Here is a 14941-nt window from a genome sequence, read left to right as displayed (position 1 = left end):
AAAGAGGTGGCCTGAGCTGGGGCTACAGAGAAGGGAGGGGCCCCATCAAGAGGGGCTCAGGAGGGGGTCCTTCAGCCCAAAACAGGGTAGCTTCTGCCTTTGGGACTGGCCTGACCCCAACCCAGCTCCCTCCAGCTGTGGGGGAACTGCATGTCCCCAGCCTGCCTGAGTAGAAGATTTGGGAAGACCCTCCGGCCATCGGGCTTTGTGCTTTGAAAATATTTGCCTCTGCATCTGCTCCCAGATGTGCGTGGTTGATTGGGTTGAAAGTGCCCAAGATCGACTTTGGGTAGCCTTCCCTCTGGGAGCATGGGGAAGGGGCTTGTAAACTGATCGGATGGTGTGGGGAGGGGGTCTCCCTGCCCCTTTCTTGGACACTGCCCCAAGCCCCGGCCTTCCCCAAAGGGGAGGGAGAAAGGGCAGCGGGTTTTCCCTCAGGACAAGGGAAACTCCTAGGCAGATGCTGATTTCTTGATTTCTTTTATTTATTTCTTTTTATTTTTATTTTAATCCCATTTATATCCCGCCCTTTTCCGAAGACTCAGGGCGGCTTACAATTTATTTATCAAATTTATTTGCTGTCCATCCCATTTCAAAGCGACTCTCTTCCTTCTTGTTGGTCCTTGACTTACAACCCCAGTGGGGATCAGAATTTCTGTTGCCAAGCAAAGCAGTCGTCGTGTGAATTTTATGACCCAAATATATGACCTTTTTTGTGAAGCCCCTTCCCCCATGGTGATCACGTGACCCCAGGATGCTGCTGCTGCCCCCGCCCCCAATACATGCCCCAATTCTGATCACGTGACCATGGGGGAAATGCTACGACGGTTGTAACTGTGAGGACCAGTCATAAATCGCCCTTTTTCAGTGCAGTTGTAACTTTGAACAGTCACTAAATGAATGGTTGTAAATTGGGGACTGTAATTCATTTCTGTTTTTCTAACCGAGGGGATCAAAATCAAATGAAAAACTTAACATCTTTCTCTCTCGCAGGTCCCACTGAGGCCTTTGGGGCTGTTTTGCCTGACCGCGTCTCCCGGGGTCCCCACTGGATCGCTGACCTGGATGAACTGACCCTAAGAGGTAAATAAAACCGGGGGGGGGAGGGAGGAAAGGGAGAGGTTGCATTGAGGGGGGGTCCTCATCTTCTGAAGGATAATGAGCACTTTCATTTTCACTTCTAATGGTGGGGGGGGGGTAAAGGACACAGTAGTTTTCGTACAAGTAGTTTTCGACTTGTGATCAAAATTGAGCCCAAAATTTCTGTTGCTAAGCAAGACAGTTGTTAAGTGAGTTTGGCCGCGTTTTGCGACCTTTGTTCCTTTGCCGGAGTTGCTAAGTGGAATCACTGCAGTTGTGAAATTAGTCACAGGGTGGTTAAGCGAATCTGGCTTCCCCATTGAGTTGGCTAGTCAGAAGGTCACCAAAGGGAATCGCCTGACCCAGGGCATGGCGACCGTCATAAGTATGAATTAGGTGCCACGTGTCTGATCACATGACCAAGGGGATGCTGCAATGGTGGTCACTGGGAAAAATGGCCATAAGTCACTTTTTCAGAGCTGCTGTAACTTTGGTCACTAAACAAATGATTTTAAGTTGAGGCCTACCTATATATACAATTAGTGTGTGTGTGTGTGTGTGTGTGTGTGTGTGTGTGTGTGTGTGTGTAAAAAAATACGTTGGACAAATCTGCCCTGGCCAAGTGGATGTGAAGCCCGATGCTTGTGTGAGCCAGGATTACTCAGCCCTTCAAGGATGAAATGAGCTCCCTCCACTGGATCTGTTATCCCCCCTTTGCTCGCCCACCCCAGACCTTAGATGGGGGGCTTCAGTCTGCCTGGCTGGGCCCAGGACAACCCACGGAGACCCAGGAGGTCTGGGTGGGCTTCTCCTCCCATGAGGCTGCAGGGAAGGGGGGCCTGGGAGAGGCGTGGGGCTGCCCGGGCCCCCCCTCCCTGTGGGGTGCGGACCCGAGAGAGTCTGCTGGAGGCAGCCTGGATGTGTCTGTACTCGCCGCCTGCCTCCCTTCACCAGGGCGGCCAGGAAGCTGGGTGGACTTTCAGGTTTGCTGAAAGCAGCCTGCTCTCTTCGGCAGGGCCTCTGCCAGCCCAGAGCCAGGGGGTCTGTCTGCCGTGGGCTGCGGGGCTGGGGGGCCTCCGCTCCCTCCCCCCCACCAGGAGCCCTTCCTGCTCCTCAGAAAGATGCCCCAGAGGCCAGACAGGTAAGGCTTCCTCTTGCGGCCACCCACCGTGTAAGACGGTCTCACGAGGTCGAGGTCGATGGATCGTTAAGGTGCTTCAAAGTAAAAAGGCATCACGCAGGGATGCAATCATTCAAAGCTTTATTTAACGATAAAGTAAATAGAAAGAGTTTCCTGGCATGGAGGCCTTCATGCCTGGATTGTAAGCTAGCAGAAGAGAGAACAAAAAGAACAGAGAGCAAGCAAGCATGGCCAGACTAGACAAAGAGCAGCCCCTTGAGCAGAGGTATTTATGGGGGTCTCAGCCCCTCCCTTACCATAAAACTCTCTCTCCAATGGGGCTGCAGGGGCCGGGGACCCCTGACCCACCAGTGGGAGCAAAGAAGCCTCTTTGCTCCCATCTGATGACCTTTTTGGGGAAGTGCCATGGCTGGCACAAAACATCTAACACACCGGATGGGGAGCGGGGTGGGGGGGAAGGGTGGCACACTCCTGGTGGATGCTGTGGGACAGTGGGGGTGCTTTTGACCTTTGGAGTGGGGGCTTCAAGCAAGGAAAGGAAAATACTGCCCCTGGGACCTGATCTGGGGCTCAAGGGGGGAGTCTGTGTCCTCCCTCTCCTTGTCTCACTTTTCCGAGTCTTTCAAGCTCACCGCATGATTATTTTTGCACGGAAGCTGGGTATATTTTTGTACCCGCCGCTTTATGTGACTTTGACTAACCTGGGTAGGTTCTGCGGAGTGTCTCCCCCGACGGGGGTTGCTTGGATGCCTTTTTGAGTACCATTTTCCTCTTGGCGTGTGTTATTTATGATGGTGAACTACGTGAAAACAACTGGACACCTGCAGAGGAAGGGAGGGAGGTTGAGGGGGCGGCCAAAGGGACGGGATGTTGTCTGAACTGATGACTGGAAGCCCTCGTGGACTCCTTGCAGGGAACACGGTGCTCTGTGATTGGACTAGAACAGGGGTAGGCAACCTCGGCTCTTTTAGGACTCATGGACTTCAACTCCCAGAATTCCTGAGCCAGCATGGCTCAGCTGGGAAACCTGTCCCTTTCCCCTCAGCACGGTTGGCTCAGGAATTCTGGGAGTTGAAGTCCATGAGTCCTAAAAGAGCCGAGGTTGCCTACCCCTAGACTAGAATAACAGATTATAAAGAAAATGTAAAGAATACTGTAACCGTAAAGTGTTTATTTTATATTTATACTTACAACTGCTATAAAAGGACCTAGAAAGTTGCTTCTTTATTATCTTTGCTCCTTCCCTCCCTTTTTTCTTTTTCTTTTCTTCTTTTCTTTCTCCTTTCTAATCAGTACCATAGTAGAGTTTAGATCACGTCATCGCAGGGATCCCGTGATGGTCATAAGCGCAAGGACTGATCAATGAGTCACTTTTCTCACTGCTTTGAATGTGACTTTGAACAGTCAGTAAATGAATGGTTGTAAGTCGAGGACTACCTCCAATGCTTTCTACTTTGTCCCTCCCTCCAGCCTTGTGAGATTGTTTTGATTCACTGACTCTCTCCTTTGAGTCTCCTGCAGGTTTGATAAGCGTTTCACTAAACTCTGCGTCCAAAGCCTGGATAAAAATACTGCCGGGTCCAGGACAGAACTGCTGGTGGTCAGGCTCCGGGCCTCTGATCCTGCCCAGCGTGGCACCATTGATTGACACCCCTTTGAGCCCAGTTTTTAAGGCAGCTATGCATTGACCTGATTATTAATGAAGCCCACGCTGAAATAGCTTATTATTATTCAGAACGTGAGGGGATATTTTGCTGAAATCACTTCTCTAACGAAACAGAAAGCAAGATAGGTCTGAGGCACTTCCGCTATCGATAAGGGAAATTACCCAAGGTCCAGGCTGACTTCTGGTCACGACTGCATCACTTTCAAGTTATGCTTACTTCCAAAATTTCCTCGGGTCTCCGGAGCAGACCGAGTGGTTTGCAAACAAGGGCACCTGCAAATTGGATTACCGCTTGTCTGAAATGGTATAGGGCAGGGGTAGGCAACCTCGGCTCTTTTATGACTCGTGGACTTCAACTCCCAGAATTCCAGAGCCAGCCTGGCTCAGCTGGGAAACCTGTCCCTTTCCCCTCAGCATGGTTGGCTCAGGAATTCTGGGAGTTGAAGTCCACGAGTCATCAAAGAGCCCAGGTTGCCTACCCCTGGTATAGGGCTTCCTGCTTGAGCAGGAGGTTGGACTAGAAGACCTCCAAGGTCCCTTCCAACTCTGTTCTTCTGTTCTGCTCTGCAGGGTTCTGAGGAGATCTGGTAGTAGCACCCCAGGGCACCTCAGAAAGGTTTTCCACGCAGCCCACTGAAGCCAGCATTGAAATGGCTGCCCATACGGCATTCTTGCCCTTTGTCTTGGAGAGCAATTGATTGGGAGAATGCAGGAAGACTGGAGAAATGGCTGAATGGAACCAGGGCGGGAGGAGAGGAGGGGAAAATCACGAAATTCACTGCTTCCCCGTGTAGGCATCCGTGGGACCTCCGCCTCCCTGGGTGTGATGGGGGTCCCCACCTCAGCTAATGAAAGGCGAGAGCAGGTGGACCATCCCATCTCCATTTCAGAGATTAAAAAAGTCAACACCAAGCCACTCCCCAAACTATAAATAATCGTCCACCCCCTGAAGACATCCAGCACCTGGGCGTGAAGTCTTCTTGAATGGGGAGAGTAAAAAACAAAAGTGGGGGGGCTGCTTTCTCCTCTGGGAACAAGCGAATAAGGACTAGACTAAGTGGTCTTCATGTCCTCACAATGGAGTCCTTCTGTCCTGGAGATTTAAATTCATTTCTTGACCGTGTTGCTCTCGATCATAAACTTCTGTTAGGACCTTTATAAAACTTTCTACAATCTTCTGGTGGAATTATTTTTGTTGGAGATGCTCAACCCAAAGAAGAGTTAAACACCTCTGTCTTGTCTCTTAATTCTATTTCTCTGTTCCACACCAGCATTAGAATAGAATAGAAGAATAGAATAGAATAGAATAGAATAGAATAGAATAGAATAGAATAGAATAGAATATATGGAATGGAATAGAATGGAATGGAATAGAATAGAATAGAATAGAATAGAATAGAATAGAATAGAATAGAATAGAATAGAATAGAATAGAATAGAATAGAATAGAATAGAATAGAATAGAATAGAATAGAGCTGGAAGGGACCTTGGAGGTCTTCTAGAACAACCACCTGCTCATGCAGGAGAAGCTATACCATCTCAGACAGGTGATTGTCCAGTCTCTTCTTTAAAATTTCCAGTGATGGAGCGCCCACGATTTCTGGAGGCAAACTGTTCCACTGGTTGTTTGTCTTCAGTGCCAGGAAGTTTCTCCTTAATTCCAGGTTGCTTCTCTCTTTGGTCAGTTTCCAACCATTGTTTCTTGTCCTATCCTCTGGTGCTTTGGTGAATAAGGTGACCCCCTCTTCTTTGTGGCAGCCCCTCAAATACTGGAACTCTGCTATCATGTCACCCCTAGTTCTTCTTTTCTTCAGACTGGCCAAACCCAAGTTCCGCAGCCGTTCTTCATACGTTTTAGTCTCCAGGCCTTTGATCATCTTAGTAGCTCTTCTCTGAATTTTTTCCAAACTCTCAACATCTTTTTTTGTCATATGGTGACCAAAATTGGCTGCAATATTCTAGGTGTGGTCTTACAAGGGTTTTATAAAGCGGTACTAATACTTCATGTGATCTTGATTCTATGCCTCTGCTTACACAGCCAAGGATTGTATTAGCATTTTTGGCTGCTGCCGCACACGGCTGGCTCAGGGTCAAGTGATCGTCCACTGGGACTCCAAGGTCCCTCTCACAGTTGCTGTTTTTGAACCAGGTCTCACCCAGTCTGTACTTGTGCCTTTGGCTTTTCCTGCCTAAATGTAAAACTTTGCTTTTCTCCACATTGAAACACATTTTGATGGATAGGGCCCATTATTTGAGTTTGTCGAGATGTTTTTGGATCCCGAGTTTGTCTTCTGGGGTGTTGGCTACTCCTGACAGTTTGCCGCCTTCTCTGACCGGCCAGAATGCCTGTTCTCTTCCTTTTGAGCAGAGATCAGAAGAGATCCTCTCGGTATACCCGGGTGGCCTCATCCCTTCTGCAGCTCCATCTGACCTTGGCCCTTCTCCCGGCCTCTGTTTTTTCTCCCTTGTCTGCTGCTCCATTTTTAGCAGGTCCTTATTTGTCAGCTCCCCTTGATCTTGAATTCCTTTCACTTTCCCTGCCGTGGGATCCCTCCTTACTGCTGCTGCTCCCAGCTGAGTAAACCTGTTTTGTTGAAAATCCAGGATAGGCCCTTGACACGGTTGGGTTTCAGTTTCTCTTAAAATCAAGACCTGCTGCATGCCAGGACCATCTCCTTCCTCTCCCGTTCTTGTCTTTATCCACCTCTTCTGTTTAAACGGAGTAATTGAAGTCACTCTGTGGCTTCAAGCTTCAATGGAAGGTCTGCAGTTTGCAAGAGGACCTTAGGAAGACACCCGGGCTGGGCAGGTGAGAAAAGACACTGTGGTGTCCCTCCATTTATTTTAATCCAGATGTTGTCCATCACACGGCCAAACTCCTTCATTTTGGATTTCTGGACAAAAACGAGTATTTTTACCAGAGATTTCAGCTCCCCTCTTTCTGATGGCCTCCAAGGCCCTTTCCAATCCGTGCTCTCCTGCTTCTGTTCCATCTGAGCAAATGGGTCCTTTGGTGGTTCTGTTCCCACCCAGGGAGTGATCCCACCAGACCCCCCTTTTCACCTCTGAGGTCCTACTAGCCTTTTCCTGCAAAGAGTGGCACTCCTGTGATTTACTTCCCTACGCTGAGCGTGGCTATAAGACAATGATGTCAGTAACACGACTTAAATTTCCAGTTCTAGGTTTAACCATTTTTTTCTGTCTCTCACGTAACCAGGATTGATAATTTGAGATGTTAGGACTATCCCCAAAACTTTTTGGGGTGTTGTTTCTCCTCCTTAGAGGCCAAAGCACCCAGATCCCATTCGGTCACCTTCGCCAGCCCTTGGCAGACCCTTTATAAACCTGGCTGGCTCCTTTTAACCACCGGCTTGGCATGGTGGGCCACGCAGTGGTCGAAGGCAGCCTTCTGCGCCCCCCCTCCCCAAAGTAGTCCTTTGATGGCTTGAAGTAGGGCTTGGATGGTCCTCGGCTTACAACCACAACTGAGACCAGAACTTCTGTTGCTCAGCAAGGTGGTCAGTAAGTGAGTTGCGCTCAATTTTATGACTTTTTTTTTGCAACAGTCATGAAGCAAATCACTACGGCTGTTAAGTGAATCACACAGTCACTAAGTAAATCCAGCTTCACCCATTAACTCGGCTCACCAGGAGCCCCCTGGGAAGGCCACAGTTGTCGATTGTGTGAGCCCGGGATGTTGCGGTTATCCTAAATAGCTGCCATGGTCCCCCAGTGCAGGAACCAGGAAACCACCAGGATGCGGCGATGGTCAGAAGCGGGAGCGGCCGTAAGTCCCTTTTTTCAGCATCTTGAAACAGTTGCTAAAAGAAGGGTCATAAGTCGAGGATTGGTTGTATTGATAATCTGTAATAAAAAGGAGATCTTTCGGCGAAGTAGATGCAATCCTTAAGTTCCCTAACCTCTTGCCTTTTCCGTTCCTTTCTGCACAGAGCAGGTAGGGGTGGATTCTGGAGCCGTAATAAGCAATTCTGAAATGAACTTCTTCAGAAACGGGCTTTGTTGTGATCCCTGAGATTTCCAGGCCAGCAAAAAGAGTTGCAGTCAGGCCAGGTTCCCCCCCCCCTTTTCTGAAGAACATTTTGCCTGGAACATAGACCTGGAACATTTAACTGATCCCAGATTCCTGGGAAAATGCAGGTGTGATTTTTTACATCAGAGATCTGTTTCTTCGACTTCTCTTCCTAACCATCTGCCAGACACAGGCCCAGTTTGGATGCCTCCCCCCCCACCTTCCTACACGCCTTTTCCCCGATTCTACCATTGCGGTCCATCTGTGTGGTGGTTTTGTGATTGCTAAACAGATGGCGGGAAAATATGGATAGGTTGGCTTCCACTTCTCTCCGGGCACAGCTCTCACCGTGTGGATGCTTGAGAGATGCCAAATCAGACAGAAACACACACCTGCTGTTCTGCCTGTTCCTGGAAAGGGCGGTGGGGATTTTGTACATCGGAGGGGGTTTCCTTCAAATAAAGATTTGGGGAACCTTAAAACCTCAGTTTTGTCCCTGTTGCTATTCTTCAGTGTCTTTAAACAGACATCCTGATGCCTTTAAAGCAATGCTTCTCTTAAAGCAATTTTGGCCATTTTCAGACGTGTGGACTTCAACTCCCAGAATTCCCCAGCCATCTGAAGTTGAAGTCCACATCTGAAAATGGCTGAAATTGAGAAGCAATGCTCTGAAAACCACAGATGCCAACTACCAAAAGCCCTGGCCACCCTGGAAGTGTGGCTCAGGCATCGTGGGAGTTGCAATAGCAAGCTCCAGAAAGCACCGGTTTTTTCCTGACTGAAATCGCTTAGAGCACCTTTTCCCCTTTCTTCCACCTGACTGCTGTTCTCTTTTCTGCTTATTGCCTCTCTGCCTGTTCTGGATCCGCTGCCGGGCTGAACTTTGAGCTGCAATAAAGTTGTGATCACAAGATGAATTTCTGAGCGGGCAGAAGCAGCTGGGCTGTTAACCTCCCATGCTCTCTCTGCAAAGAACCTTCTTTCTTTGCTAATGTGGAGGATTTTGAGCAGGATCACGAGGGCGGAGGCCAAGGAAACATGCCCGAGAAAGGAATCAGCCAGGGAGGGGCTGGGGAGACTCATTCTGGCTCACGGACAGGTACGCTGGTCCCTGCAAGGGAGGCCAGAGCGATTCCTTTCTCGGTCAACTCTTTGCTGATTCACTGGCTTGGAACTCAGCAGGGCAGCCCAAAGTGACTTTGCGAATGATGAAGTCTCCGGGTCAGGCAGACTCTGCTAAAGTGCTGGTGGTGGGGAGAGAAGGACCACCAGGCATAAGCAGAATAGATAGCGTTTGAGTAGATAATGTGGAATAACGGAGTTGGAAGGGATCTTGGAGGTCTTCTAGTCCAACCTCCCGGTCATGAAGGAGACCCTATACCATTCTGGACAAATGCCAGTCCAGTCTCTTCTTTTCAAAGCCTCCAGTGATGCAGCATCCACAACCTCTGGAGGGAAGCCGTTCCACTGATTAATTATTCTCACTGTCAGGAAATTTCTCCTTAATTCCAAGTCGCTTCTCTCCTTGATGAGTTTCCATCCATTTTTCCCCGTCTTGTCTTCTGGTGCTTTGGAGAATAGGCAAACTCCCTCTTTTTTGTGGCACCCCTTAGATCAGGCATGTCAAACCAGTGACGTCATGTGTTGTCCCGCGACTTTTCCCCCATTGTCGGCAATGGGGTGGGTGCGGTTTCGGCATGGTGCATCTGGCCCATAGGCCGGCAGTTTGACATGCCTGCCTTAGATATTGGAAGACTGCTATCATGTCAGCCCCGGTCCTTCTCCTTGCTAGACTGGACCTACCCAGTTCCTGCCGCTGTTCATCGTACCCTTTAGCCTCCAGACCCCTTTGTTTGAAATGGGTTTGGTGCCTGGAGACCCTCCGAGGAAGCAGGATCAATCCAGATCAGTGTCCCTCAACCTTGCCTGCTTTAAAATGCATGGATGTAAACTCCCAGATGTCCCCAGCCACTTTGGACAGTCACTATACAAAGGGCCGTAAGTCGAGGACCACCTGTCACTGAATTCACTAAATGCAGAACAGCAACAGCGCTTGCACTCATTTGCCGCTTCACGCTGCTTTACAGCCCTCTCCAAGCTCTTTACAGAGTCAGCATATTGCATTCCCCCCCCCCGCAATCTGGGCCCTCACTTTACCAACCTTGTAAGGATGGGAGGCTGGGTCAACCTGGAGCCGGTCAGGATCGAACTGCCCAATTGCTGGCAGTCAGCAGAATTTGCCTGCAGTCCTGCATTCTAAGCACGGTGCCCCCAGGGCTCCCGTCTGCAGACTCGGAAGCCGTAGAATTTTCTGCTCTGCAACTTTTAAATTCTCTTCCAACTTGACAGTTGATGACGGTCACAAAAGACGTGTGGACGTTGCCAGCCCGTTGTGAAATGCTTTGCACGTGAGGGCAAACCTTGGCAAGAGAAAGCGGCGTGTAGTGAGTGTCCTTGCAAACACTTGTGCCTCTTTGGAAACCATCCCGAGCAATTAGGGCCCACCTCAGTCTGGAGGGGGCTCAAGCCCCAGCTGCCAAATTTTCAGCGGGGTTGCTGTGGTGGCTTCCACCCCAGAAGGGTCAGCCAGGAAGCAGAGGTGGCCGCCTTATCGCCCCTCATGTGCTCCGTGCGCCTGCGGTCAGTGTTAGCAGCAGCCAAAGCGCTGGAAGAGAGGCCGGTGTGTGATGCTTAGGACAACTTGGCACAGGTTTCTGGAGCTTGGTTTGTGGTGTGTCTTTCCTGTTCCGAGGCAGGGAGAAAAGAATTAAAGCAAACGCAGGACAAAGAGGAAACGATCGGATCCTGCTCTTTTTATGCCCATAAATTTCAGATAGGCAGCAGACGGAGACCACGCTGTGTGCATCTCCTGATGATGGGCAGCTGGCTTTATAAAAGAGCAATAAATAGCGATTAGGGCAGTGTTGGTCCATGGGGGTGGGGTGGGGAAATCCAAAATTCATAATTAAGTCATTTCTTTAGAGTGAAGGTGGACACCTATGGCAATTTTAACAACTTTATCAATTTAATAAGGACAAACCATTTCCACAACAGCAAACTATATTAATCAGCAAAACCCCAAATCAAGAATCTTCTTTTTCCTCTCTCAAGCACAAAGTTCAGAAGCGATTTCCAAGTAGAAACAAAACGGAATATATTGCTTTCTCTAAATATAAAACAGTCGGTGTGGCTGTCTCTGCTAGCTCCATCTCTTTTCCCATCCAGTCGTCCATGGTGGGGGTTGACGTATCTTTCCATTTCTGTCCATGCTCAAGAGAGATCTGTGGGGGTTCGTGTAGCGTCTGAGAAGAATCTCTGGAGGGACCGTCCACCACGCCTCGCTCCCTCTTGTCAGGAAGGAGGCTTGGTCAACCTTATCAAAGTGCAAGTTCACGACCTTCACCACATTCCTTCATCTGGCAAATCTAATCCCTTTGTCAAAGGAAGCAAGGAGATTAATGTGGCAGGTGTTATTTTTAACAGCCCCGTGTCACCTGCCTTTCTAAGTGCTTCCACGCCGACTGAATGAGGATTTCCCCAGGCACTGGTGTCACTTGTGCCAATCTGAAGTTTCCTGGGTCCCCTTTGGAAAGATAGGAAGGAAGTTGCTTGTCTCCAGTCTTCTGTGACTTCCCTTGAACTTCAGGAATTCTCCAAAATTACAGCTGCTGGCTCGGAGGACGCATGTGACCTCTTTTTGGCCAGGTTGACTTGAATTAATGCAGTGCAGCTGGATGGATGCCGCTCAGCCTTCTCCTGCCTGGTGCCACCATTTTCTGCTAGTAGACTGGTGTTTCCTTGATTTGCCTTTTCTTCGGCCTGCGCTGTTCCCACCAAACCTTATTTGCTATTGTTTGTGTTTGTTACAAGCCACGACTCAAGTGAAGCCTTACCCTTTCGGGTCCCATCCTGGGCTGTTTCTGCTTTTTGTTTCTCGTTTTCTCAGAAAGCTCTTTATGCAACCAACTCCGAGTTTGTCAGCCTCCCATTCCTGAACACCTCAGCTGCCTCGTTTGTGACGGTTTCATCCATAGCTTTCGCTTGGACAGGGGACCTGTGGTGGGCATTCAAAACAGTGTCATCATTGGGGGGGGTTTCCCCCCCTTAATTTCCACAGTGTTGAGGGATGACCTTGGTGGGCGTGAATCATTTTCCACATAGAATCCTAGAGCTGGAAGGGACCTTGGAGGTCATCTAGTCAAACCCCCTGCTCAAGACAAGGGATCTTATTATGCCACGCCCCTTTCCTTTCCTTAGTTACAGATTATATCCTTCTAGTATTTTACTCCAGGGTGAGTTCCATCAGTTATTATCAGTAATAGCAGTGTCATATTTGCCTGCCTACAGTGAGACTTCGAGATTGTTTGTTCCTCATCTGTGGTTTCCTATTGGCTTTTTAGCTCTGGGGGGCCTCTTGCTGTGTTCTTGAGCACTTCTTCCTTTTTACAACTTCCTTGTAAGGTTTGCTGCTTTGTTCCTTTCTAAGCGTTTGCCAACTCTGGTCAGTGAATTAGCAGGTGGCCCTGCGGAATCTCGCAGACTGCCAGGCTTTCAGTGTTCTGTAAGTCAGCCTGTGAAATTACTCTTACGTTGGGTGTGGGTGTGTGTTTTGTGTCTGTGGCAGATATCAGAGCAGGACCGTTGGGTCAGACGCTCACAATGGGACGTTGACGTGAGTTCTGCACTGGGGTGGATCTTGGAATGAGTGTAAAGAGGAGACAGCCAGGTGGAAGATCAGCTCAGATGATGGAGCCAACTCAAGCAGCATTTCTCAAACTTGGAAATTTTAAGATATGTGGACCAACTCCCAGAATTCCCCAGTCAGCATGAATCTAGATGTGTAATGCTGGCCGGGGAATCCTTGGAGCTGAAGTCCACATATCTTAAAATTTCCAAGTTTGAGGAACGTTGGACTAGACCAGTGGTTCTCAACCTTTTGTTCATTGTGGGCCCCCTTTAAATAACTTTTGTGGCCACAGACCATGGCCAGGGACCCCCAAGACATAACATTTTTTCAAGCCTTTGTGGATCTCCTGTGACATTGCGCCCCCCCCCAGGTCCTGGGGACCACAGGTTGAGAACCACTAGACCAGACAATGGGCAGTTGGATGAAAACAAGTTGCAATAACCTAGGATGATAGGAAGCTATTCTGAATGAAGGTAGACCCTCAATTTACTCCTCCTCAATTGGCAACGCTTCATAGATCCAGCCAGGATTCATTGAAGAGTCAAAAGGGAGTGTAGAGGTCATCTAGTCCAAGCCCCTACACCATGGGTGGGCAACTATGGCCCCTTTAAGACCTGTGGACTTTAAAGTTGAATTGCCCACCCCTGCACTACGCTGCAAGGGCTGCGGTGTTGCAGGAAACGCCTGTATCCCCGTTCGTCCGCACACTGAGGAAAGGCCGAGTGAATTTTCCCTCTCATCTTTTGCATTCTGACTCCTTCCAGCCTAAAACAAGGCATGCCTGACATAAATTCTTGGAATTGGTTAAAATAACGGCTGTTTTTACTTCCTCCATTCCCATCTCCCAATTTCTCCCCTTCCACCAAACTGATGCTTTCAAGGGATTGCAGGCAGGAATGACCAAGCTCCTTTAAAAAAAAAAACCGAAGCAGTTTGCAATCCTCACCTTGTTTTGCACTGTTGCTTCAAAAAGACCTCACTTCCCCGTTTTTTTCTGGTGTAAAAAAAAATCAGTCAGTTGCGTAAAGTTTTGTTCCAAAGATGTTCAGAGGCTTGAGAAAGAGAGACAGGTGTCCCGAGCAATTTGGCTAACGGTGGAGTTACACACCGTTGAAACAACAATGCAGTGATTCTTGTACAGATGTTTTCCATCTGGAGAGGCAGAAAAGGGTTTGCAAAGCTCCTTGGACTACGCAGCCATAGCCCCCTCCCCGAATGCTCCTCAGGAAGAGCTTGCAGCTCTCTGGGGCTGGCCCAGAGCCCTCCCACCCCCTTGCAGGCTGGCTTCAGAGTGCGGAGGTGCCTTCCAGCAGAGGTGGGCCCATGCCAGCTTCTCAAGCCTCTGCCCTCAACTTGAACCAGTAGCTTCTCCTTCCTCTTTTCTCCAAAGCATCTCACGAGAAGCCACAAGGAAGGACCAACGGCTCAAACCTGTCGTCTCAGCCACTTCTGCTCCAGACAAGAGGGCAGCCCTGGATTGCCAAAGCAGGCCCTTCTAAACATCCGTTTTCTCCTCCTCTTCCTCCATTTCGTAACAGCTGCGCAGTCGGGACCAGGCCCTCTCCAGCCTTCAGCCTTCTTGGTGACGGCCTGCTGTGAACAGCCATGAAACCAGGCCGGTTCCCCTGCCTCCTGGGATGCCTTCTGATGGCTGCGGCCAGCATGGGCAGCAACGTGGTGCCTAGAATGACCTTTCAGAGAGGTAAGGAGCCACAGCGCAGGACGGTGCCCGGGGGGGGACATCCCTCGGGGGCCCCCGGGCAGGCTGACACGGGGGCTGAGAGTGGCACTTCCCACCCCCAGGTTGCACCTTCGCGATTCAAAGTACGTTTCACCGCGTCCCATTAAAGGCGACACAGCTATTCGCACAACGGGTGTGGTGCAGCGGCCACGCTGTTTGTTTGTTTTATTATTCATTAAGTTTATATGCCGCCCGTTTCATTTGTCAGGCGACTCTGCCTGGCTTTCAGAAAGAAGAATGCGTTAAAAGTTTATAAAAATGAACAGAGATTGAACAGTTATATTTAATTATAATAATTAAATAAGGACCGGAATTGGGATCCAGGCTTCCCTGGCTAAGTAAGGCGATTGCAGAACGTTTGTCATGGTTGTTAGGCAAACCCCTGCAGTTCTTAAGTGAATCATGTAGTCATTAAACGAATCTGGGTTCCCCCATTGACTTTGCTTGTCAGAAGTTGGGAGGGATGGCGATCACGGGGACCCTGCAGCCGTTGTAAACAGTGCCCAAACTTCGACTGTCTTACTGTAGGTTATGCTGCAGTGGCCATAAATGCTTCAAGGGTTGGTCATAAATAACTTCCCCGGAGTCATCCTAA

The 14941-nt window shown here is 49.3% G+C and overlaps 1 protein-coding gene across 2 annotated transcripts in view; it reads left to right on the top strand.

Moving 5' to 3' along the window:
* Nucleotides 1-975: 975 nt before the first annotated feature.
* The window catches only part of SEMA4A (semaphorin 4A), a 34188-nt gene continuing 20222 nt past the window's right edge, over nt 976-14941 (top strand). The window contains exons 1-2 of one of the 2 annotated variants that reach the window (XM_083374415.1): nt 976-1083; nt 14144-14307. In XM_083374415.1, coding sequence (XP_083230541.1) covers nt 14211-14307 — 97 coding nt within the window. In that variant the 5' untranslated portion in view covers nt 976-1083; nt 14144-14210. Of the gene's footprint in view, nt 1084-12414; nt 12480-14143; nt 14308-14941 lie in introns of those variants that run through there. The other variant, XM_083374414.1, reaches the window with a different exon arrangement.

Source organism: Vipera ursinii (genome assembly GCF_947247035.1).
Source record: "Vipera ursinii genome assembly, chromosome: 15".
In the NCBI taxonomy this organism is placed as follows: Eukaryota; Metazoa; Chordata; class Lepidosauria; order Squamata; family Viperidae; genus Vipera; species Vipera ursinii.
Note: the sequence above shows the minus strand (reverse complement) of the source record. Positions and strands in the feature narration are given on the sequence as shown.